A 26,526-nucleotide genomic window follows, 5' to 3' on the forward strand; every position below is an offset into this window, starting at 1 on the left:
TTAATTTTGAAATTAGTCACTAGATTTTAAAGATAATTAGGATAAGAAAACAATTTATTGTAATTAAACATAGATAACTATAATAACCTTATAAGCATTCAGTCAGAAAGTTCTCAAGAGGGACATACTTTTGTCTAATATCTAACACAAAATGAATATTATGTTCAGGTTTATTAGCCTATGAGAACAACAAGTGCAATTTAGATCAACCTAAATATAAGTACCTGATAAACATTTACTATTTTATTTATTTATTTATTTGTTTGTTTGTTTATATTTTTTATGGTTGTACCTGTGGCATATGGAAGTTCCAGGGTCAAGGATCGAATCCAAGCAGCAGCTGTGATCTACACTGCAGTTGCGGTAATGCCAGCTCCTTTAATCCACCACGTGGGGCTGGGGATCAAACCCACACTTCTGCAGTGACAGGAGCCACTGAAGTCAGATCCTTAACCACTGTGCCACAGCGGGAACTCCAACACTTACTATTTTAGAATGTGCTTCTTTCCATAAAGTAATTTAATAAAAGATACCATTCCTTATTCTTTCTATATAAAATGAATACTAACTGGAATATTTTAACACTTTTTATACTAAAGCATATATTTTCAGTTTGAAATAGAATTTTTGAGCTCTGATAGATTTCTCTAACTAACCCAGAATATGGTATTTCAGCTATCATACTCTGTTGTCCAGAATTTGAGAAGGGACTTGAAAAAATGAAAAAAGAAGAGGTAACAGAGAAAGTGGGGGCTGTGGGGAGGGGGAGAATCATATTCTAAGATGATTTAATTTAATCACCACATAACTTTTTATTGGACAGCTTGTGTAGAAGTCTACCATTTTTATTAGAGAAGCATAATTTTTGGATTTGAATATAATGAAATAGATTAGTTAACTCTTTTCCCAAGCATTTTCATAAAAATACTGTTTATTTACTATCTACAAAGATAGGAACTTGTATCCTTAATAATAAGTAAATAAAAAATAAAGTATCATTAAGAAACCAGGTTCAAGGTATCTTTCTTCTTTCAATACAATTCTCCATATTTTGATTGATATTTTGATTTGGTCATTTAAAAAATGACCAAATACATAGTGACATAAAGAGGAACCAATTAGATAACACTGCTTTCTATTTTCCTTGCAATGAGAAACTATATACATTTTGATAAATGGACACAACTCCATCCAGCAAATAGCTCTGTGTATTGTGGTGAATTCTTGTACAATTACAGAACTTTGCTGGAATGCCCAGTGGTCTCTAGATAAATTCCTTCACCCTCTATGGTAACAACTTGTCAGGTAGACTCATTTCCTGTTTTTATCTAAACCCTAAAAGAACTCAAACGACCTTCATGAGTTTGGGACAAGACACAGTATGATCCATTTCTTTTTATCACAATTTTTTAAACCTGAAAGACAACATCGATATTTAATTACTTAACTGAATTCTGCTCACTCCAAAATACATTTTGGCTCAGTATGTAGTTAATAGAGAATAATTTAACACCCAAACCATGTTATTTTTACACTTATATTAATTAGTTTTTCTTTAAAGAGTTTGGGTTTTAATTCTGCTAGAATTTCCTGTGTTCTTCCACACCAGCGTCATAGGAAATCCTAATGTTCTCAAGATTTCTTTCATTTTGTTGCACCTGCTTTTCAGGATCAACAAGTTAGTTTACAAGCTTGAAGGCTCAAATTCAAAATACTTACTTGTGGGTGAAATAAGAATCCTGGAGAAGGTCTCAAGTATTTCTCTTTTAAAGCTTCAAGTGGGTCAGTTAGTTTTCTTTTCTCTACTCTGAAAGGTTAAAATTAGATTTTGGAGATGAATCGGTCTCATATATCAATCACTGCATAATCACTGACATTCAGAACAGTTAACAATAAAGCAAATGGTAGGCTGCTGGGAAGCACACTAATAAAAAATATAAAGACATCTGTTCAGTTCTTGAAGAATACTCATGGCACTTCTAGGCACTCAAAGAAAGAAGGTCCTTTTTACAATGGAAAAATCTTACTGAATGACTAGTAATAATAATAATAATGAGGAAATGTAAAAGATGAAGTCATGAAATCAGAGGCCTTGGTCACAAATTCGTACCTTTCCATTTCAAACGTAGACAAAAATGCTCGGTAATTTCAAAAGCATCAGAATAGGGTTCATTTTAAAAATTAAAGTCATTTTCTATCAAGAAGGTGCTTCTCAAATAGTCACAACATTTCTTCTCCACTTGTGAATGACAGCAGGAGAGTTTCTAAGCATCCTCTACACCCTGCTAGCTACTCTGAGACTCAAGCGTCTTTTTTGGACACTGCTTCTGCTGATGCACAGAGCTGGTAAAAGGGGGTGGTAGGAAGAGGACGAGGGAGTTTTGAAAATAGGGAGAGACATTATAAAACATATCTATATATCCCTTCTGCTTTAGAAATGCTTGTCATTCTATTATCTGTTAGGCATATAGGAAATGACATTGGAGACTGAATTAATTTCTTTCACCAACTATTGGTAATTTCCTTTAAAAAACCATTAAACAGGTGTATTTTGAAAATAGAATCAAAACGGACTTGGCGAACAGACTTGTGATTGCCATGGGGGAGGGGGAGGGAGTAGGATGGGCTGGGAGTCTGGGGTTAACAGATGCAAAATATTGCATTTGGAATGGCTAAGCAATGATATCCTGCTGTATAGCACAGGGTACTATATCTAGTCACTTGTGATGGAACATGATGGAGGATAATGTGAGAAAAAAATGTATATGTGTGTGTGTGTGTGACTGGGTCATTTTGCTGTACAGTAGGAAACTGACAGAACACTGTAAACCAACTATAATGGAAAAAATTAAGATCGTTAAAATAAAAAAATGAATGTAAAAAACCAGCTCCTACTTCTTAAAATTGTATAGATGCTATGTTTTTTTGTTGTTTTTTTGTCTTTTTTTTTTTTTTTTTGCCTTTTCTAGGGCCGCTCCCGCAGCATATGGAGGTTCTCAGGCTAGGGGTCTAATCAGAGCTGCAGCCACCAGCCTACACCAGAGCCACAGCAACGCAGGATCCGAGCTGCATCAGCAACCTACACCACAGCTCACGGCAAAGAGGAATCCTTAACCCACTGAGCAAGGCCAGGAATCAAGCCTGCAATCCCATGGTTCCTAGTTGGATTCACCAACCACTGAGCCATGACTGGAACTCCTAGATGCTATGTTTTGTCTACACTGTTTCACTTAATGAAATAGGTACTCTTATACCCATTTCATGGATGAATAAAAAAAGTTTAAGACATGGGATTTCAACCCAAGTCTCACAATAAAACTGTTATGGCCTTTCATGAGTTTCATAAAATGACATGTCCAAGACCTTAACTGAGACTGACATACCAGAGAGCAGATTGAGATTGGAGTAAACAAGAGGAAGGTGAGGAGGTGATGGAGAAGAGTGGAATGGGTATGTGGAGGAACTGGAAGTCCATTGCCATTGGGAGGGTCTAAGAAAGAAAAGCTGAGGCATATCTTCACAAAGGGCTGAGACATGTGTAACATACAAGCTACACACAAAGTATGGAAGCCCTTATTTTTCTTCTTTTTCTTTCTCCATAAAGGGACTGTCACAGACATTAAAACATAATAATTGGAAATAGTGCCTAGGCATGGTAAGGATGGCTCTGAGACATTTTTGTATTGTCCCTTCCTAGTCTCCTTGTCACGTTCAAGTAGGGGTGATCCTTAACAGACCGTCAGTGTTTCTTGGTGAATGTACTATAAATAATAAGGGTAGAAAAAGAGTTTTAAGGGAAAAGAGTTTGCAGCTCTGGTAACTATTAACTAATAGGAACTCAATAAATACTGTTAAATGAGGGAGTTGAACAAAATTATCTCTTTATAAAAAAGAATCAGGCAAAAATATCAAATACTGCCAGCTTAAGTAAGGCCAATAAAAAACTATCCACATTTTTCCATTAAATCTTGACAATGTTCAAGATCTGAATGCGAAAGTAAATGTGAAAATGCTTGGTAATACTTAAGATGTACTAATAAGCATAATTATTGTTATTCATACATTTTGAAGAAAACTAGTACTTGAAAATGAAATTATTTTGAATGGTCAAGTGTTACAGAGTACTGCCAAAGAGACTTTTTGTTAAACACATTATTCCCCACCCCCCAAAAAAGAAACTTTGGATGCATGAAACGAAACTGAATAATGAAGGCATTAAACAGAGATGTATCTTTTAAGCTGACCACTCACGTTATGTACAAGGCATTTTTTGTGATTAATATTTCATTTACATGGGGCTCCCCAGAGATTTACTGGGGAACAAAATAGCACCAGTACTTCTTAAGGATGTGTTGGTAGGTTAACAAAGAGTAAACTCTTGCTGTTCTATGCCCTATCTCCTTCCTGACCCATTTAAGTACCCACACATATTTGCATTAATCCTTCAGGAGCCTCATTCTGCCGCCACTTGACAACTTGCTTTAAATACGGCTTTCCCATATTTTCCACTTTAAAAAATGTGTTTAAAAATAAATTTATTGTCAAGGGAAAGAACTCCATGGGCCTATTCCAAAACCCCAAATTCAGAGACATCCAAAAATAAGTCCAAACCTAATGAGTTGACTTTCTGAATAAAAAATGCATTCACTAGATCAAACAACTTCACTCTCTGCTTTATAACAATAATAAAAACGGTTTGTTAAAAGCCATAACTTTGCAGCATGTAAAAACAACCTTTTGTCGGTCTGTCCACATGGAGTGGTCTCCCATCCACCCTTACCTGTAAATAGGGTCCATAAAGAAAGGAGTGGGTCTAGCATGCTGTAAGGAACCATCAGACGCTGGCCTTGGTTCCACGTTGCCTCCTTTCTTTTCCCCAAACACGTGGTTTTTACGAGGCTCGGTGGGCTTGGTCCCACTGGCTCTACTCCTACTGCCCATACTTAGATCCAGGGGCTGGTCTTGGCTTGTGGCCGGCGTCGCTGGAGGCTTGGAGGGTACGGGGGTCAAGGGCTTCTCGTCCTTGCGCTTAGTGGTGAGATCAAAGGGAGACTCAGAGTTTCCCTTCTGCAGTTTCTTTACTTCACTTGGTGATTGGGGTTCCATTTTCAAAGGTAATGATCTCAAGTCTCTATCAGGAAATGGGTACATTGATTGAGAGAATGCTGGAAAAAATGGGAGGGGAAACATGGAAGGGTAAGGTAAAGCTCCAACTTTTTTGTCTTGCAGCCCCACCAGTCCTGTTGAACCAAAGTATTTTTCAGCAATAGAAGCAATAGCCTTTATAGAATCATTCACAGCTCCTGACACCGCAGTCTGCTCCTCTAAAGATGGTGAGAAAATGGAATGATTGCTGTATTCTTTCTTATTATGTATTGAAGCCAGATTCTGAAGAGGGCTTACTTTGTCTTTGAACATTTTACCATTTTCTTTAAATTTCTCTTTATCACTTTCAATGTCACTTTCCAGATCAGAGCCCGAGGTTGTTTCCAGGTCACTGCCACTTGGCGTACTGACATCATCAAGGTCACTACTCTCTGACTGGTCACTGATTTTCTCAAGGGGCCTCTCTTCAGAGGACCTCTCGGGCTGGAGCTCCACTGGCTTATTGTCCCCTACAGGTGGGTGTTTAGATAGTGCCTTCAAAATATCCTGTGTAGCTGGCAGTATCTGAGGATGTGTCATGAGGGGACTTTGACTTTTGTTTGTCTGTTCAGTACTTGATAGTCCTTTAACAGGAGAACTAGCAGGTATCAAAGGAGGCCTGTGGTACAAGCCGGAAGGAAACAGACCAGGGAAGCTAAAAGAAAATCCAGGAGCTGTTGGAAAGGTAAGACCAGCAGGATGCCTATTGGCGCCAAAATAGTCAGCAAGGCCCGGGTTGGCATGACTCATATTAACCATGGACGTTTTATCCATAGCTGGGGTTCCAGGAAGTGAAATGCCTTGGCCAAAAAATCCACCTGCCGCAAAATGGTTCTTGCCCTCACAAAACCTCCTGTGTTTATTTAAGGAAGACGTAGTGCTGAACATTTGTCCACAGTCTTTGCACTTGATTTGGGTTCTGCAATCAGCATGCATGCGCTTATGACGACAAAGGTTTGAAAACTGAGTATAGGATTTATGGCAGACCTCACCTGTGTGCAAACAACAAAAAAGAATCTCAGGCTTTATGGCAATTGCTTCTGAATTTAGCAAGTATCACAATTGGTTTACCCAAAATTTCAATTAGGAAGCCAGGAAAAGACGTTGGAGGCACCAATCTGGGTGCTCCCAACACAGAAAACCCCATTTCACTAGATTCCAAAGCAAGGCATCCAACCTGACAAATGTCTTGAGACAGCACAAATATTTCATATATATATAAATATTCTGTCACCCCCACTGCATAATATTTTGCACATATTTTGCGTATTTAAATATTTATTTCCAAAGTCAAATTCCAGCACGCGTCGATCTCCCACCCAATTTCTACACTAACACAATCTTTAAAATTAAATTCATAAGATACACTAAACATGAAACAGAACAGGAACCCTTTTATAGTTTTAGACCGTTTAAAGAATTCTATATTGTAGCACCAAAACAAAATGAAATAGCCTTTCCCTTGACCAGAAACTTCACTTTTATTCCCTCTCCCCTTGTGGGGGGAAAAAAAAAAAAAAAACTTGTGACTGCTCTACCATTATTTAATTTGTATTATATCATATGCTCTCATCATTCACACATCAAAGCCACATAACAATGCACATTGTGTATTCTGAGACATTTTTAACAATCATTTTCAAGATTTGAGAAAGACTGACATAATTTACAATGGCTCTATTTTAAGCCGGCAAAGGAAACTGAGTTGAATGTAGCCCATCCTGCATTGCTGGTTCCCATGAACTATGAGCACGTCCTCTGACTTCCCCTCACACCAGTGGTTGTGCTAACCTTCCTGCACTTATGAAACCCCCGTCCTTGGGAAACATGTCCACTCGCTGTCATATCTTCACTGGTTATCTGGGGGCTTGACTTCTCTGTGGTACAGCCAGCTGCGGTAAGCAGGGGAAAGTGCTCTGAATGCACTAGCTCAGTAAAAGCACAACAGTGGGTGTGGCTGGGAAATAACCCTCTTCCCCTAGAATCTGCCCCCAAAAGTAGAACAGTTTCTTCCTCACATATGTGCGAACAGATCTAAGTACATTTTAAGACCCAGCCCCATAAACCTTATGAACTCCTTTGCTAGGTAAGAATCCCACTCATTTCACAGTCCTTCAGGATAACAGTATCCATTTCCTAAGCATCATGTCTTTTGTGTTACCTTAGTAAAGATGAATCCACTTTCTGTGTGAACGTACTTTAATGCTTCTGTGCACGTTTCACACATGCAGAAACATGATATGCCTTGTTGGTAATTGTTAAAACAAAGTTTTGTAAGAAATGAAATTGAAGACAAAACGCAACATTTATTTCTTTCATGTGATGACTGCCTTTAAGCTTCTAAGTCAAAACGATGACAATTTAAAAATAAAAAAACATTCAAAGAAGATTTCATAGACCTTCAGTCATGCAAAACTCATCCAGAACCTGGATTTCCCCACATACCACCAAACAGGAAGTAGCAAATGATTCCATATCTATTTCTTTTACTACTAACAATTAAAATGCATTGCTACACATATCAACGTGCTTAATAATATTAAAGGCGCTTTCAGCTGGGGAATGATTCATGACATTGTAGAGACTGTAACACGTGTTTTAACGGGAAGAAATGTGAGTGATTTCAAATTATTCTATTGGAATATACTGACCAGAGTATGCTCTAAAAGTATATACCAGTTAACCATATACAATAAATATATACACTAAATTCTTTGAAACACTAATTAAAACCATATGAAGTAGAGGGTAGAAACCTGAGACTTAACACTAGTTATACTAATTCAGCTATGAGCAATAATAAGAAATAGTAAATAAAATGTAGATGGAATTATAAATGTGTGCTCATTAAGGAAATGACACCTCTCCTCTGGGCATTAGAAGGCGTTGAGAAAATACCTTGATGGGCATTCAAAGTGTAAGTTTTTGGAAGGTTTGCAATTTTTTTGGCAAAGAAATGTTGCTCTCTAAACTTCTGCCTTATAGCTTCTCTTACAGCTGGATAGATTTAAGAAAATCGAGAGTTCCTCTATCTGGGAGTAACCGAAGGTGCATCTGACTTTGCTGATTGTATGTTCTGTTATGAACAGTGCTTGTGTCAGGTCTCAGGAACATAGAATCTAGGATGTCTCCTTAGGGCAAAGGCTTTGTTTTTCTCACTTGAAGGCCTGGCCTGGCCCACCACAAACCACCAGGCCTCCAGGTAAGTGGATCAATTGATGTTGAAGTCTATACTCTACTGTAATTTTCTCAGTAATAAGGAATTAGCCAGCAGTTAACATTGCATTTTTCTACTTATTAAACAAATTAAGAGGTATTTTGAATATATTCGGCCTATTAGAGCATGTGGTTTCTATTTGGGAAGGCTGGAGGTTTCTGTAAAGGCAGTGAGTAATTACCTTAGCACTGGTGACTCTGGGCTCAAGCTTGGCGGTACACTGTAATAAGAGACAGTTGCCATAAACACACCAGTGGGGGTAAATCGTGGTGTGTGGCCTTCTGGTGAGAAACAGATATCAACTCTAGGTGAACCTCCTCCACTCCAAAGTCTCCACACCAACTTCTCTTTTGTTCTGAAATTACACGGCTATTATTCATAATTACCCCATGGTCCTCTGTCAGATTTTATATTTGAAGAATGCCATCTGCTATTTAAATTTACCAATAATTACTGAAAATACATTCATGGGAAAGAGTCTGCCCAATCTGATTGGAAAGGAACACCCTATAGTGCTTGAAAGTGAAACACTTGATCTCAACACAATTAAAATTCCAGATTCCAGAATTGTAGATGATTGGAATCTATATTTTCTGACTTTTATTTTAAATAATAAAGAAGGCATTCAATAGGTGATCGGGATTCATTGTGGTCTATCCCTCTCTATTTTCCATCAAAACCTAATATATTTATCAAAAGTTTTTCAGAAATAAATGAATTACGTATGCCTGTAGCACTTGCAAGTGCATTTTTAGGGCACTGTGAATGTAATGTCAGGAATGTCTTTTTGAGACAAGAGGTCTAAAATTTCCATTGTATACTTTATTTCCCACGACTTTCAACAGAGCTTCTGCAAGGGAGACTGGAGCACACTTTTATTTCTCTGTTAGTCCTCTTCACTCTACCCAGGGAACAGAAGAACATATGAGCAAAATGGGACGAAGGTGAGCTGGAAAGGAAGGAAAAGCCCTCCTGGTGCTTGGAAGCACAAAAGAGAGCTGTGTCAAGGCAAAAAGGAGGAGAGTTAGTCTCCAGCATCTCCATGTTGGCACTGAAGTTTAGGTTTTTTCCACCAGGTCCTGTCATAGTGCCTCCTCTACCTGCTACAAACCATCAAGTCTTTGTCTTAAAAACTGTTTTGCCAGGGTTCCCAAGTTGGAGGACTGGCCAACTACTTTGTATGCCTCATCCAGTTCTATGCTTATCGGGATCCAAAATCTGTCTTCAAGTTTGTAACACAACTCAGTGAGTCACTGTGTTTCTATGCCCGGCTAAGTAGTGGATCAAAAGTCCAGAGCCTCTGCCCAGTGGACTGAGAACAACTGATTTTCCATGTGAAATATTTCAGGACCATACAGAGAACAGGGGTGGGTGGGCTGGAGAAGAAGCAAAGGAGGGCTGAGCTGTACTTTACTCGAAGTGTGCTACAAAAGGGCTCCGTACAGGAAAGTTCTAAGTACATGGCCAGCGTGGATGTCCCCTGGAAGCCCACTGCCTGTACTCTGGCTTTAGTGCAATGGCTCACAGAAGCAGCCTGTCCTGCATCAAAGTGAAAATGTTCTGCTTTTTAAGTAACTGAGAACTACCCCTCCACAACTTGTGTTCAGCAGCACAGGGCAGATTAAAGGGTATTTCATCCTCCCACCCTCCACACACATACGGTCATACACATCCACACAGATTCCTAAGCCTACTTGCCAGGTGGGGTTCTTCTAGCTCTTTCTGATCCAGAAGAGGTTTTTAATCCCTTCATCTTGTTTAGTGGTGTTGGCTATTTGCTGTTTTACAAAGCCACGCACATTTTTAGTGTGAGACAAATCTGGTCGTCTCTATTAAATCCCACATCCTGGGGACGCTTCCTTTACATTATTTAACGACGTCTCTTTTCTCTACCTGTTATTGATTTCATCTAAAAGAAAACACCCCAGGGATCACAGACAAAATTCCACAGATCTAGTTATAAAAGATTTTCTTGTAACAGAAAATAGCCCAACTGGATGAGATCATAAACCGCTAATGCGGAGGTCCCCCTCACGGCCATGCGTGGCCACTCTCCTGATCACAGTGCCTTTTGGATGAGAGACAGATGCAGGAAGGAGGGCTGGAGTGTTTAAAAACTTACAGATAAAGGGCTTCACACTGCTGTGGATGTGCTTGTGTTGTTTGAGGCCCGACGAAGTGGCAAATGTTTTGCCACACTCCGGGCACGCGTGGGCCCGGGCGCCAACATGCTGAGAGCGGATGTGCCGCTGAAGGTTGCTAGGGTCCGTGAAAACCTGCTAGGAAATGAGTACTGATTAATCAAGAAACTTAACTCAAGGATGCAAGAAAGAAGACCGGGAATGACTCAAAAAGGAATTTTGTGCATTTGTTTTGTTCTTGTATGTTGGTTTTCGCCAAAGACCAAACAAAATGCCTATTTCCAGGTGTGAGCCTCTCTAGGGTCAGGGCTGTAAATTATTTAGCTCTGTATCCTTAGCACAAAGGATTCCTTGGTATCAGTTGAACAAAATAATTAATGGCATTATTATAGTGCATTCAAGGGCTTTTTGATAATATTTAGAGTAAATGGAATCGAATTTAAAAATGCCAGCTATGACATTCTTAAAAATGATGTGGTATTTTCATCCTTTAAACAAAGACCCTCTAGGTATAAAACTAGGAGGATTTTGAGCAAAGCGTCGCAAACCTAGTCAAGGAGTTGCCCTAGGGGTTAAATTCTAACACTGTGTTTCATTAAGTTACCATTAAGCTAAAATCATTCCTTTGGACATTGCACTAAAAAAACCAAACAAACAAAAAAGAAAAAGGAAAAAGCCACCCACACAGGGTGCAAAACGTCCCTAGATATAATGTCAAGTGTCACCATTTCTACTGGCAGGAAAAAAAGATATTCAAATGCGATAAAAATGTTTAGAAATCAATTTTCATAACACCAGGACATCTTTTAGTTAGTTGAGAAACATGAAAATTCAATGATGTGAATTGCTGTTCCCGTAGTTCAGAGAAACGGTCAAGGTGGAGTGCTTTCCTTTCACTCTTAACATTGTTCAGCCCTGGCCACTAAGGCACTACACTTTTAATTAGAACCAAGTCATAATTTACAGTGGGGACTTCGGTGGAAAAAACTCTGCAAATGTAAGAGTCTTCCATTCTTTCTGAATAGGCATTCAGAAACTTTATGTGACTTCCTCACAAACTGCTATTAAAAGAAATCAGTAATGTGCATTGGATAAAATTTTCATTCTCCATAAGGCTATAAAACAACCCCACGCTGGAAAGCCAGTAGCGGAACCAGGAATTTACCAAGGATGTCTGACACCTAGTTCTGGAACTCACCATTAAGCCTTACTTCCTCCCTTACAAAAATAAAAGGATACCCACTAAGTGTTTTTATACACTGTACTAATGCCTTTTAGCATACAACACTCAGTCTACTTTTCTCAAGATATTTATAGTTTCCCTTCTCAAGGCTTGTTTTTATATATCGTAGCAAATGATGGATTAAGAGAGAGCAGGATGACAAGGAGAGGCCAAGTAGTCTACAAATTCACTGTACCTTGGCACAGTTTTCGCATTCATAGTGCTTTCCACTGTCATGTGACATCTGGTGGCGAATTAAATTGGACTTCCAGTTAAACGCCTTGGGACACTGATCACACTTGTATTCCCTCTCTTCAGTATGTGACAACATGTGTTTCTCCAGGCTGTTAAGAGAACAATTGATTTAATAGGACATGGTGACTGAGAACACATTCATAAACAGAACGTCATTTTATTACTAATCCAACTGGCAATTAAAGAAAGAAGAAGGGAAAGGAGTCAAGGCGGGGAGGAAAGAGAGGAAACAGGCTTGCAACAGACATAAGTACATTTTATGTTCCCAAGGCTGTGTCTCTCAGCAATCCAGAGACGTACCCCTGTGGTTAGGAAATAAATATGATTCAGTTAGCAGAGATTAGTTGCCAGTGTAGAGGCATGATAAACAACTAGCTGTTTGTCCAGTTCTGGATTCACTACACAATTCTAACTGCAACACGTATTGCTGTAATTCACTTAATTCAAACACAAACACTCAAACATAAAACATTAGGAAAGCGCTTAAGGACATGCAGGAAGGTAGTCTACCTAATGGATAAAACCCCTACATTCAAAAAAGTACTTTTATTCCTACCCATCTCACCATATGGGAAAGTGAGCTGTGAGCTCACTTTCAACAGGCAACTTCCCAGTGTAACCAATATAACAGATGGTTGGACAGATGGACCAAGGAATGAATATATACATATGTAGATATAGAAGTAGACATAAATAGAACAATTATCTAGAAATATATATATAATAACCTAAGGTTTTTAATATATATACAACATATGAATTAGGGAGGAAAGAAAACATATGATATTCTTAGTGAATGTACTAAAAAGCCCCTCAAAAGAAAAACATGGTTAGAAGTTTCTCACACACACACATAGTTTTCTATGTTTTTTCTTTCTTTCTTTTCTTTTCTTTTTTTTTTTTTTCTTTTTAGGGCCACACCTGCAGCATATGGAAATTCTCAGGCTAGGGGTCAAATCCAAGCTGCAGCTGCCAGACTATGCTATGGCCATCACAATGCCAGATCTGAGCTGCATCTGTGACCTATGCTGCAGCTTTCAGCAATGCTGGATCCTTGACCCACAGAGCAAGGCCAGGGACTGAACTCACATCCTCAGGGATATTAGTTGGGTTCTTAACCCATTGAGTCATGACGTGAACTCACTATTTTCTTTTCCCCCTGTTTTAAAGCTTAGAATTTTTGACCTTTTCAAAATGTTTCCCCCCTCTAAGATTTGAATATGGAATCTGCATGAATATAATAAAAAGCAAATATTATAGATAATGGACTAATGTGATAGTCAGAAGACATTTGCAACATTTTTGATAATTGAATATACACATATAACATGCTAGGATACTACTCCCAAATGAAGTAACCAAAGCCCTTAGAGAAAGAGCTGATTTCAAACTTGAGGCATGAAATACCCAAGATGGGCCTAGAACATCTTATGAAGGCCAAAAACAAGAAAGTCATAGATCATGTCAAATAATTAGGGTGCCAGCCTGAGGGAGACATCCACTGACAAAACATGGGGAAATTTAAGGATTAATAAAAATAATAAACTTATCTTTTAACAGTAATGATAGTCAAAAACACACAAATGCAACCTCACCAGTTACCCCTGGAAGAAGCTGAGAAGCCAAATCATTATTCTGAAAATTAGTAAATAAAGGAAAAAACTCGTGCTCATATCCTGCCTTTCCTAGACGAACTGTACTTCAGGGTGAGCAAATAAACAATGAGGGGAAGTTTCTCTACATAGAATTAATCCAGATAATAAATAATGAAAGAATGAGGGAAGTAGAACACATTCTTTTTGCAGCCCCTAAAGAATTAATGAAACTAGGCAATCCATTTTGTGCCCCCTGAAGAAAATAAATGATGTCATCAATGAGGTATTCTTCCTAATATACTAAGCCTAAGTCTGATCAAGGCTTGGGATGTGACTATGAGTATACAGGAAATAGAGGGGATAGAGAAAGATGTTAAACAATATCAAGGGGATGTAATCAGTAAAATACACACCAGAGGAAATGCTATAGTAAAAAACACTCCATTTCTTCTATATATAAACTCTAATGCAAGACTATAATACTTACTGATTTTGACTTGGGAAAACCTGTAGCTTGAGAAATAGAAGAGGCAGACCAATCAACTGCAAAGGTAGACTTTATTTTGATATTAATTAGAACCAAAAAAAAAAAAACCTCTAAAAATAATGAAATAACTAGGGGAATTTGAACACTGACTGAATGTTTAATAGCATTAAGGAACCATTGTTTTTAAAGTGAATTTATTTTTATAGTCCTTACTTTCTACAAGACACATCCTCAGCTATTTATGAGTAAAACGGCAAAAGGTCCAGGATTTGTTTCAAATAATTCAAAATGAGTATAGCTGAGACAAGATTGGCCTTATGTGATAATTATTGAACAACCTGATTATATGGGGATTATTACACTATCTTCCCTAGTTTTGTATGTATTTGAGATCTTCTATAATAAAAAGGTATTTAAAAAACCTGTGAGCATTCTTTCTTTTCCATGTTTTACTTTTCTGTGAGCTAACACTATACATTTGAGAATCAATTAAGACCTCTGTGCGCCTAGAATGTATTATCCAGTGATTGCAAACACTGTGTGTGTGGGAGTGTGTATGAAAAAATGAAATGCCCTTTCTCATATCTTGATAAATCGGAAATACCTTTCTATATTTTTCTCCTCCTCAGCTTCCTCCTTCCAATTCTATTCATACTGGCACATGAACTTAATTTTCCTGCCCTATGAGTCAGTCGACTTGGTAAGGTTATTCTATTTGAGCACCAATGGCGATATCTCTGCGAACAAAAGGTACCAGGAGAGTACAGGTGTGTGAAGTCACAAGAACGGCCCTATCTTTATCTACAATATGTAATCCTCTGTTTGTTACACAAGTTGAAATGTTAATAAGAGAGTTAAGAGAAAGATATCAACAACAGCAGTTAACACTGAGCTGAGTCAGGGACATCTTCCAAAATCATTGTACAGACTGCCATTCTAACTATTGTCTTTAGCAAACCATCAAGGCATGGCATTTTATGGCATATATTTTATTCCAATATGTATCTCAAATCATAAACTCTGAAACCTAGTGGAAAAAGACTGTCCTCTGCACTGAGTTTTATTTTTGTCTCCAAACTCCAACCACATGATATTACTTTAAGGGTATAATACATAGCACAAAAGGGGGAAAAAGACAGCAAAACAAGGGAAATTTTCTTTTCTTTGCTTTTTCTAATCTACCATAAAACCCATAATCCTCTGTAGAATGATCAGCTATCAGCTAATCAGTGACAGAAAGTAAAAAGGCAAGCAGTTCTCACAAAAGCAAAAGTACCTTGCTTTCATAAGTAGAAGTACCCATTTGGTCATTAGCGAAATTTCACTTTTTGTAGAATTTTATCCCAACGTATAGTTTTATTTAGCCTTCTGGGTTCTTTCCATCTTTTACATATCAACCTGTATTTCTTCCCCCTTTTTTGTTATTTGTTTCTCAATATTTTATGCAAAAGATTCAAAACCAAATCATAACAAAACATAATCATGTACCATGTTGAAAAAGGATTTCTCATTTGTTTAACATATAAAGCAACAATATCTGATTCCATAAAGTGGGAAATATTCAGGGCATGTATGTTCTACACTGGCTAAATTATAGAACCCAAAATACCACTTGGATGATCGACAGCAAGCTGCATAATGGACGTGATATATACAGCTGGCTAAGCTACTGAAAAGTGAGTTTTGAGGGTTCATCCAATGCTGGATAATTAGGTTTCCTTACTGTTTTCTACTGAATGTTTGACTGAAGGAACTAAACTGACAGTTGGTTTTGGCATTAAGTAGCGTTGACTCAAGGCTTACTCTTACACGGAGTCAGAATAAGAAGCTTTCTCTGCCTAAGAAGTATTTTAGTTTTCAGTCTGTCAATTTTTGTTTTATAATACTGTCCATTATTTTTGATAACAAAATAGAAGGAAATATATTTACTCTCTGGCATTAGAGATACTGCTTCACAGTATCAATACATTTCTTACCTACTGATACTTATTAACCTCATTTTAGTTTTTAATTTGGACATAATACATTTAGGAGACAGGCTGTGACTTTTTTTTTTATTACAAATCCATGTATTACCTAACAGATTTATTCTCTATGTGGATTTATATTAAGTAGTAAAGATGAATTTAAAGGGTCCTAGGAAAGCCCTCCTAGGCCACCTAATGTTTTCTCTCTAACAACTAAATTAAGACCAGGTTTTCAAAGCTTGGGAGAATCATTCCTTTGATTCAGTCTCCTTAAGGAATGGGTTATGTAGTTGATGCCGTTTTGGTCATCTATGCATTAAAATGAAAGACTGCCACATGAAATCCTTTCCTATGAGAAGAGAGATACAAAGCAATCAACAGAAGTGAGAAGGAGACGAGGAGGAGGAAGAAGTAAGGAAAGAAAGGAAACAAAAAGGTAAATTGAAAGAAGTGGAGTGTGAGTAATTACACCTTTGAGTCAGGCCAGTTGATACACCCTCAGACCCATTTAAATACAATGATGTTATGTTCAGTGGAAATTCTAATTGTGGATTCCAGATTTAAAAGCAAAGTAATGAATACAATTATTAAACTTGCTTGTGGACCAAGGTAAAAACTAATAGGGAGAAACAAACAAAAAAACTTATTAGCTGGTGAAACACCTCTATAATCTGAAAGCCCATTTTGTAGCATAATTATCAATACAGCTTTCAAAACATAGGTTCTAGGGTTGATGTTTTCTTTACCAGAAATAAAAAGTATTCTTGATTAAATTCAAAAGGCTATATAAAAAGCTAATACATCACTGAAATATGATTTTTATTTTTTAAAAAAACAAGTATTAAGGGAGTAACCCATCATGGCACAGTGGGTTAAGAATCTGACTGCAGCGGCTCAGGTCTCTGCGGAGGTACGGGTTCAATCCCTGGCCCTGCACAATAGCTTAAAGGATCTGGTATTGCTGAAGCTGTGATATAGCTTGGATTCAATCCCTAGCCCAGGAATTTCCATATGCTATGTGTGCAACATTAAAAAAAAAAAAGTATTAAAGAATTATTTCATTTAGATAATGCTTATTTTTTCCCTTTTAGAAAATTCAACTTATTCTGCCCTGAGCATGCTTCTTTTATTCTTTTATGTAGGTGCGGGTTAGATAATTAGTAAAAATTAAATCCACAGGTTACATTGATCGATCAAAAGACCATCTATCTTTCCTTAAGTAGGTACCAGAATTGTCTCTTTTTTTATCATCTGAATGTTTCTAGAGGGGGGTAGCTTGACTGCTTGGTATATAATTAGATTAATTAGCATTGTTGTTGCTCCAGCACTCTTAATTCCTCTCCTAATTTATGTTTACTGTGATGTTAAATGTTTGGTTGCCAATAACACTATCTAAATAGTAATAAACTTATTTTTTTTCTATCTGACATCAAAATAATTAGTTCAAACTTCCCTGCAAATATATCGCAGGTAAGAATTTCTAGAGAAAAATGATTTCTAAACTTGTCACTAACACATTTGCCTGACTCATTGCTGTTCCAAAATTCTCATCTGCATAAATTCTGAAAATTCAGCATAATGGCATTTTATTGTGGAGTAAATAAAGACGTTCTATAGTGCAACATGCCATGTCTAACCTTTGCAAATCAGGAAAAGCTTGGTCACATTCCTTACACTCCTGAATTGCGTGTATCTCTCGGAGATCATTTTCACTCTCGAGTTTCTGTTGAAAGTCTTCTTCCACCATTGAGAATGCTGAGTGAGGGGTGCTGCACGGGAACTTCTGGTGATCTGCTAGTTCAGCCTTGGACTCGAAGAGCTGGTCACAGTCCTCACAGCGGTATTGCCGTTCTTCTGCAAAAATAACTCAGGTGTTACCAGTATGGAGCAATCAGGAAGCATGACCACAAACCAGCAGTCCTTACTGAATTGTGGAGGACACAATAGAAAGTATTTGGTTGTCCTTTCCACTACTTCCATGTTAACACGGATAAGAAATCATATACAGAAAGAAGCCAGGATACAGCCTAACGCAATAACATAAATGATGGCTATGGTTACTGTGTAGTCTTATTATCAAATAAAACTTTATGATGAAACCCTTCCAGGGTTTAATATGCACAGGAGAGTAAAAGTAATAATGACCACTTACTGGGCATTATCTACTTCCTCAACCCTGTACATGGATTACTGATAGTACTTAAAACCCGACTGAGAGGAATTATATGGTCAGATGTTTATCCCAATTTTCAGATGAGGGTTTTGAAGCTCAGAGAAGTTCAGTAACTAGTCAGGGATTATAGATATAAGTGATTTTGTCAGAATTTGAAGCCATCTCTGTCCCATATTCTTCTCATTGTGGCTCATTACCAGTAGGGTACATGGGACGCAGAGTCCCTATCTGAGCATCTTTAAGCCTGGTTAATACCAATCCACTTGGAAATGCCTTAACATTCATCATTACTTAGAGTGGGACACAGCATGTTTTTAGCACTTTTCTAAGCTCATTTATGTTCCCCCAGGATCAGTGCTAATTGGCATGGCTTTGTCAAACAGCCAACATACCATGAATTTGCACTTTAAATCAGTAAGATAAAGAAATGGTAATAGTGGAGACCAGAGATAACAAAGTTACAGAGTCAGGTAGTGAGGGCATTGTTTCTATTCTTTCCATTGGAATAGCTTTGGGCCCACACATAAGGCCATATTCTGCGCTGACCACACAGACACAATTACAGAAGTCTTGCAAATAGCTCATAGTGCAGACAGCCATGGAGGACAACAGCACAGTACATAATCCCTGTGTTACAGACCTGCAGCCAGGACCTACAGCCACTCATTTGTTGACCGAATGTTTTTGAGGGGATATTTTAGTTACCTACTGAAGGTGAGGCAAAATTTTGCTAGGGAATGAATACATAAGAAACCTAAGGGGATATACATGTGAATAAACAGTGTGATAGATTTTATGACAGATGCATGCAGAGGACCGAAGGCACATCCAGAAGAATGTGCCAAATCCATCTATCTTGACGGAGAGAGGTTCAGAAAAGGCTTTGTAATGTGGAAGAATCAGCCAGGTGACGCAGGCTGAGGGAGGACAATTCAGGCAGAGGGACTGGCATAGGCCCATGATGAAGGCAAGAAAGAGCAGGGCAGGCTGGTGGAGAGGTGAAACTGGAGTGGAATATGACAGGTTTATAGGGCGCATGTAGGGGAAGAGTGGGAAATGAAGTTAGCAAGGGTAGCAGGTCACTGGGGGCTTTTTTGGTTCATGCTAAGAAGGGAGCAGAAAGCCACTGAAAGTGGGCCTGCCCCCTTCAGTGTGAGAAGCCAAGCGGAGAGGTCAAATGAGATGTTGTTGCTGTAATCCACATACCACACTAGCTTAGTTTAAACTAAACCAATAATGAGGGGGCAGAAGAGTAAAGAAATCAGTATGCAGATTCTGTAGGGTTTGTCCATTTTGGACTCAGAGGGTTAAAGAGGAGGAAGGTGTTCTAAAATAAATCACCTCAGCTCTAAAGACAGGTTTCTCAATGGCCTAAACTAGGTAATGGAAACATTTCCTACAGTCCGTGACACCATTCACATATTTAAGATCTAAATTTAGGATCTTGGCCAGTCATGTGAACACAAACAGAGCCTCCAGGTCACATAACACATGAAAAGCATGGACTTGAGAGACAGCAAGACTTTGGTTTGACTGCTGACTCTATACTACTTTCTAGTCATGTGGTCTCGGCCAATTTACTTAGGCTTATGTAGCCTCAGTTTCCCTACCTGCATAATGGAAACAATCTCTTTCTTACAGGTTTCATCCATGTATAAAAGATTAAATAAGACACTAAATGGTGAGCATACAACATCTAGCATACAGTAGGTTAAAATGCATGTGTTTTATTTTCTTTCCTAAGAAACATGAAATCCTAGAAGTATGAAATACAAATCATATAAACATTATGTATAACATACGTGGTATAAGCAACTGATGTGTTCAAGTGTGTTATAAAGACAAGTAATTTATAAAAGGGTAACCCTAAAAGAAAAATAGTCACCTCTACTTGGGCTTTTTAGAATAATAAACTAACCATTTATATTTCAAAAAAAAAGTGTTTGAAAATCTTTTTAGAGCTAACATTCACTGATGAAAGATGTCTCAAGCTAAAACTACATTTTTTTTAATCATCTAAGCATACTTTGCTGACAAAGAGTGCTTTTGTGTTGGGTCAGCTTCCCCATTCAGGCTCAAACTCTACCAGGCTAGCTGACAACTCTGGGTTTCTAATGTCATTTACTTGTCACAGTTTCTAAGAAGAAAACAGTTTCCAAAAGTCTCCCCAGAATACAACCAGTGTGGTCTATATAGAGGCAAAATGCAGCTCAGCCAAAGGAAAAAGTTTTCAAGCAAAGAGCTAGCCAACAGTGGTTGCTTCCTTCATAGGAGCTGCAGGAGCAGAGGCTGAGGTTCTCCCATTTGGGAAGTGGAGCGATCCCCACCTCTTTGGTAAGTTGGGATGGGGAACCCATCCCAGTTGTCCTTCCAACTATAAAACACTCTAAAGACACCACTAGATTATGTTGAATTGAATCATATTAAGAGAGACAAATAGGAAAAAGAAAGAAAAAAGTATTAAATTCTCATCTCAGTGATACAAATCAATACAAATAAAATTTCCTTTTATTCTGACCTGATTATGTATCACTAGTGATTATAATTCTTTTTCGATCCCTCTTTCTTTGATTTAGAACAGATCTCCGACAAACACAAATCCCTCTGGCTCTAAAATTTCCTCATCTGTACTTTTCTCCCAACCCTCATCACCCCCAGCCCCCTCCCACATGGCCATGCTAGGACTTTACTCACGTTAGAAACATGCTTCCCAGTAATAGAATATTAGACAGGAGGAACAACTGCTAGGTTTACAAAAGCCCAAAACCAAGCTCCCTGGATGGACTTTCAGACAGTGAGAGCCTTCTCACCACAACCTAAAGCATAGACAGGAGGTTTAACTATGTGATGCTTCAGTCCAAATACTCAAAATTCCTTTGCCCTCCATTTCAAAGGAGACCTCTGCTTACTTTAGCTTCACAGCAATAGCAGCCAGATGACAAACCAAGAAAATAACCACTCTATGAGAAGGAATTCCTTAAAACTGACACTGACGAGCCAGGGAAACTAACCAACACCAAGTGTGATGGATCCTTCTGAGTGTTCCATCACAAGCTCCAAATGAGGGTGGGTAGGATGGAAGCATGAGTGGTACTAACCGTGGATATCCGGTGCCATAGTTTCATGGGGATAGTCTTCACTCTTCATGAACAGCAGGAGCTCCTCTCCCGGTGCGATGTCTGCGACTACTCTGTAAAATATCTTCAAGAGACAATGAACGGGTGGGGTGGGAAAGAGAGTAAGAGAAGTGAATATTAAGAAAGGGCAAGATATCCACTCAGATAACTGTACATTTTCCCACACCTTAACAGAAATACTCCTTTTTATTGTCATCAAAAGAACTATGACATCCTGTTTTATATACTGAAAATTAGCCCCCTGATGATACATGGAAAGCTGTGACTCTCATGCCAGCTCACAAATCTTTTCCAACTCCCACTTCACAAGTCAAATTTCCTTAAGGCAAGGCTTGCTGTGTTACATACACCCTGTGTAATGTTTAACAAAGAACTATCCCTTCTCTGAATTCTTTCTGCTAGTGAACCACACATGTACTCAGAGAGTTGAATGTGTCTCTTGTTATTCAGCAGTGGTCCAACCAAGGCTGACAGGGGCACAAGTACCCTCTCCTTGAGTATGTTCTCCAAAATAGCACCTTCTCAACAAAGTGCTTTTAAGGTACTAGGTTGGAGGGACACATCATAAAGAACCATGACAGTAAGCTCTGTACAGAACATAGTCAAAGGAGAGTATTTTGTTTTTTTGAAAACTTAATCCCTCTTTCACCACTCAGATGTGGTACTTGCACATCCAGGACCTGGTTTCATAACCCAGCTCTTGATTCCACTCTTTGAAAGCAGGCATTATGCCTTCAATTGATTCATTTACCAGAGTTTGGGGGTGGTGCTTATTTCCCTTACTTTCTAGCAAATTGCTGATGAGAGGAAGTATTTAATAAATCCATTAATGACTTACTGAAAAGCAGTGGGGCAAGTGTGGAAAAAACCCTGACCTATATTTTCTAAGCACTGCCCACCTTTCCCCTGACCAGCTCTGTGACCTTAGCTAAGTCATTGCCCAATTTACTTGTCCAGGCTTTAGAGTTTTTTCATTCATAAAAGCACTTAATTCTAATTTGCAGCATATACAAACATTGAATCATTATGTTGTACACCTGAAACTAATGTTATGTTATATGTCAATTATTTGTCAAAATAAAAAGGATTTAATCATGAAAATATTTAAGGTGCTTTTCCATTTTAACATAAAATGTTCTTAGTCTTTAATTCTAAGATTATTTATCAAGCAACAATTCCGCAACCAGATAGACGTTATGAAGAATAAAGTTACACAGTTAACTGGTGAAAATGAAAGCATTTACATTCACACACCCCACCACCACCACCAAAAGCAACAATGACAACCACAAAAGTAGGGATTCAATTCTACTCAATCTTGATCCAATGAGGAGAAAAGTCACATAACACAATTGGTACACCATACTAACAAATGGGAGGCATCTGTTTCAGAAAACATTGTTCTGTGGTTTCTTGCAGGACCACTTGATATTTCAAACTGAGAAAAGTTGAGTAATTTAATGTCTTATAAGATCAAGAGAGAGTGCATAACTTTAATTATATTTATCTGTTTTTCTTTTGCAAACAGAGGACATTAAACATAAGTACGTGCCTGTTCATTCCAGTAGGTGGCTCTAAAGTCCAATTGTTTATTTTTCTTTAAAAGGACCAGAGCACGAAATTGTGCTAAATTCAAAAAATAACTCAATGAGGAGCATTTTCTGCTTAGTTTCTTTCCTGTCAAAATAAAATCACTTTTTTTCATGCAACAGTAATTTTACCTTGAGGTTGGTCTATAGATAATAATGCCAAACATAAAATGTTGCTCTAATATTTTATAATAACCTTAGATTCTTTATCGCTATCCACAGATAGAATCCAGACTATCTTAGGAAAACCACTTTTTGTTATGTGCTGGTTCTATCAAAAACCTGAAAATTTGCAGGTTGTACCTTATTAATCCTAACCTTCACATTTTCCATTCTTTGGAAGTACACGGAGAGGAATAGTTCCTCTCAAAAGATAGCAGGTTTAAAAAAAAAAAATGAGTGTGCGTTTGCTTTTTCTCCCCTAAACCTTCCAGTTAAATGCTCATAAGTACCCTGTTTCATTCTAGAGTTCTATTTCCCCTTTGAAAACAATAGACTTCTCTCAACAGTTTGAATCACCTCTTCTTTTGGCATCTCTCAAAGGTTTAACTTATTAGCTTCCTTTCCAACAACATGTTGACATTTGAATTGTGACATATTAGAACTTTTCGGTGGCTTCTCGGAAATAGTGAGGTTAAAGAGACAATATCCCGCAAGATTGTAAATGAGTACAACTGTCTCTGCAGGGGAAGGCTGCCCAGACACACATGCCAGATCACTGGGAGAAAGTACGAGGATATCATGATTGCTTTGGAGTCTACTATTAATCATGTCTCTTTTAATTCCATTTTAGACTTACTCAATCCAACGAGCAGTGCAAGAAACAAAAGAAAATGATGGATACATTGCAACTATATAATAGAAAGACAATTCTCTCTGCCGGGACATAGATCACTATTGTAATTTCCCTTTAAGTGTCCAGATTGTCATGTGAACCGTATTGAGTACATAAAAAATAAAAGACACAGAAGAGTGTTGATGTTGGCTTTTTTCACTGGAGGTAAAAGGTGACATTCCAGGCCACGAGAGGCAAGGCAAGGCAGAGTGGGTTTTTAACTTCAGGGTGTTCTTTTCAATTTTAAATGAGTTTTTATGGTGCTCATGAAACTGAGGTTTGAAAAGAACTGGCAAGCGCCTGGCGTAATGAGGGCAAATTCTGGGCATGCTTCCTCATATCACAGGAAGAAAGTGCCTCCAAGTTCCATCTACCACCCTTACGAACCCAGTGTTTTCCTCAAGGTGTTGCTACCCCTTACCATCTTCACAACATTCCATCCCTTCGGGTTCTAGAGAGACTTAAGTAAAATTACATTTTTCCTCCTATGATCACAACGGCCCCAAAGTATAATTCGAATACTCGAATCCAGAGACGTCCACATATAAAGAGGGTTTACGTTAACAGAGATAATAATACACCAGCAGGCGTCTGAGAAGTGTGAGGAGTAGTTTAAATGAACACATAATGACAATTTGTCACCTCAAAACAATTATGTGTGTGTGGGGGGGAGATGGAATGTAATCTTGGAGGAATCAAGTCTTTCAGAAAATAAGATACCACATCTATGCGTTTATATTATAAAGTCGGTCTTTTGGCAAATAAAGATATAATAAAGTACAGAAGTGATTTATGTAGCGTCTCCCGCAGATTTGTCTATTAAATACCCTTGGCTATGCTTATAAAAATATCATCTAAATGTCTTTAAAACTGTTGTATTCTCAAAATTTTGCAGTCCTACGAGTTATATGTCATCTGAGTTATATGCCAAAAGCAGAGACACTACTAATGTAACTGCTGGGTTTCGTGCTGGAGGAAAATAGAAGGGAATCAATTACTTTGTTAAATTCCATAAAAGAGTTAACTTGTCTCTTCCATTGGGGGTTTTATGGAAAAAGTTATCTGGAACCAAAATGTCCTGGATCTGCGAGTTTGGGATGAATTCAATTCAAGGATTTAAAGAGGGGCTCAAAAGTCTCGAACACTTCAAAAAAGTTGGAATGGATACAAAAGGGTTGTTGATTTATTATTTTGCTGTGTCTCTCTCAGAATGCTCTATTGGAACAGAAAAACTCAATCCCTCCCAATATAAGGTGAGAAATTAGAGGAACAGGGCCTTAAAGTATAAAAAATGGAATTATACGAGAGTTCCATTGTTTAAAAGTCATGATAAATATTTTAAAACTGTGTTAACTCCTTTAGAGTTTTCTATTTGGTGGCTAATACACCAAATTCCAAAAACACAACATGTTATGAACATGGCCTAATTCTCCCTGCATTGGAAACTTTTGAAAGCTGAGGTGCTCTTCATTTTACCATAGAAAAAAATTTAATTTTCCAAATATTTTGCTGAACTCTTCAAAATTTTTCCAGAAAGCTGTATCTCTATCCTTGTAAGTGTGGATATTATATCTGAATCTCTGAATACTTCAGTATATAATAATAAATATTATAGTAAATGCTTTAATGGATCTTTCTGTACTCTTTCATTTTTCAAATTTGCTAAAATACCACCCGAGTGAAATTTCTTAGTGTGCTTTTTAAAGGCTAAATCATTCAGATATTTAACAATAACTAGAAATCCCTCAAACTCTTCATTTTTACTATTGGTAAAATTCAAATTTAAGGCATGAATATAATATTATACATATATGAAGAATTACTCTAAAAATTATTATTATTAATTTATTTTAATCAAACCTTGAAATCAGTTCCAAAAGTCAAAAAGATGTCATTTGATAGTCACAAAGCTAAGCTAGAAGTAAAAGGCAGTGGTGATGTGGATTTGATTTAGCAAATTTTAGACTGCCAAAAGGTATACTTTCACACAATGTTACATATAAGTATGTATGTGCTTGGATATGTTCTATATTTTATATATGGCTTATAAATGTGGCAAAGTTTATGTTTTGGGGAAATTTAAAAATCTATACAAGGTATTGGTAATCTATTTTTACATACAAATATAAATTAATGTTTAATGGTATATGATTAGTTCTAATTATATATCATATAAGTTATATATAATTGTATGTTTTATAAATTGCATATTATATGTAATATATATTATATATAACCATATGCTATATAATAATCACATCTCATTAAACAGTCAGTTTCTTTTGTTATTTAAGCCCAAGAGGACAGCTACTGAAGAGAGTATGGACACTTAGAAACATTCTGATAGGAAAGGTAATAGTCTATAAAATACTTTCAGATTAATTCTGTTGTATACTGTCAGAGCCTTGTTCACCCTATTCCTCCATCAAATTGATGATGCTACCATTCGAATTTATAAATGGTAAAATAATGTGAGTTCTTGTTTATTATCCTATAATACAGAAAAATCTAGAATCTATCAGACCAGACTTGGTATCTAGTTTTCTGCGCTTGAATCAATTTAAAGTATTACATTTGCACTATTGAGACAGAAGAAAAATTCAGTGCACAAGAGGGAAAACAAGAAAGAAAGAAAACATCATTTACTTTTAAATAGATGAATAAGGACTTATTGTTATGAATCCCCGTTTATTTTTCCTGGTCAAGCACTGGAAGTTTTATTTATGCTTAATAGACTGCATTTGGCATGTCTGAAAATGGTAG

The 26,526-nt window shown here is 37.5% G+C and overlaps 1 protein-coding gene across 50 annotated transcripts in view; it reads right to left on the bottom strand.

The window, feature by feature from the left end:
• Positions 1 to 26,526, bottom strand: part of MECOM (MDS1 and EVI1 complex locus) — a 582,493-nt gene that overhangs the window by 27,942 nt on the left and 528,025 nt on the right. For 18 of the 50 annotated variants that reach the window (XM_084990142.1, XM_021071141.2, XM_084990140.1 and 15 more), the window contains 6 exons: positions 21,301 to 21,403; positions 17,667 to 17,883; positions 11,922 to 12,069; positions 10,485 to 10,638; positions 4,781 to 6,137; positions 1,720 to 1,807 (listed from right to left, as the gene is read on the bottom strand). In XM_084990142.1, the coding sequence (XP_084846268.1) occupies positions 1,720 to 1,807; positions 4,781 to 6,137; positions 10,485 to 10,638; positions 11,922 to 12,069; positions 17,667 to 17,883; positions 21,301 to 21,403 (2,067 nt within the window). Of the gene's footprint in view, positions 1 to 1,719; positions 1,808 to 4,780; positions 6,138 to 10,484; positions 10,642 to 11,921; positions 12,070 to 17,666; positions 17,884 to 21,300; positions 21,404 to 26,526 lie in introns of all 50 variants that reach the window. The other 32 variants (XM_084990141.1, XM_021071140.2, XM_021071142.2 and 29 more) reach the window with 3 other exon arrangements.

Source organism: Sus scrofa, chromosome 13 (genome assembly GCF_054392235.1).
Source record: "Sus scrofa isolate SSC_HxYL_T2T_F1_AM1 chromosome 13, Sscrofa_HxYL_maternal_Yorkshire_Landrace_v2.0, whole genome shotgun sequence".
NCBI classification, from domain to species: domain Eukaryota; kingdom Metazoa; phylum Chordata; class Mammalia; order Artiodactyla; family Suidae; genus Sus; species Sus scrofa.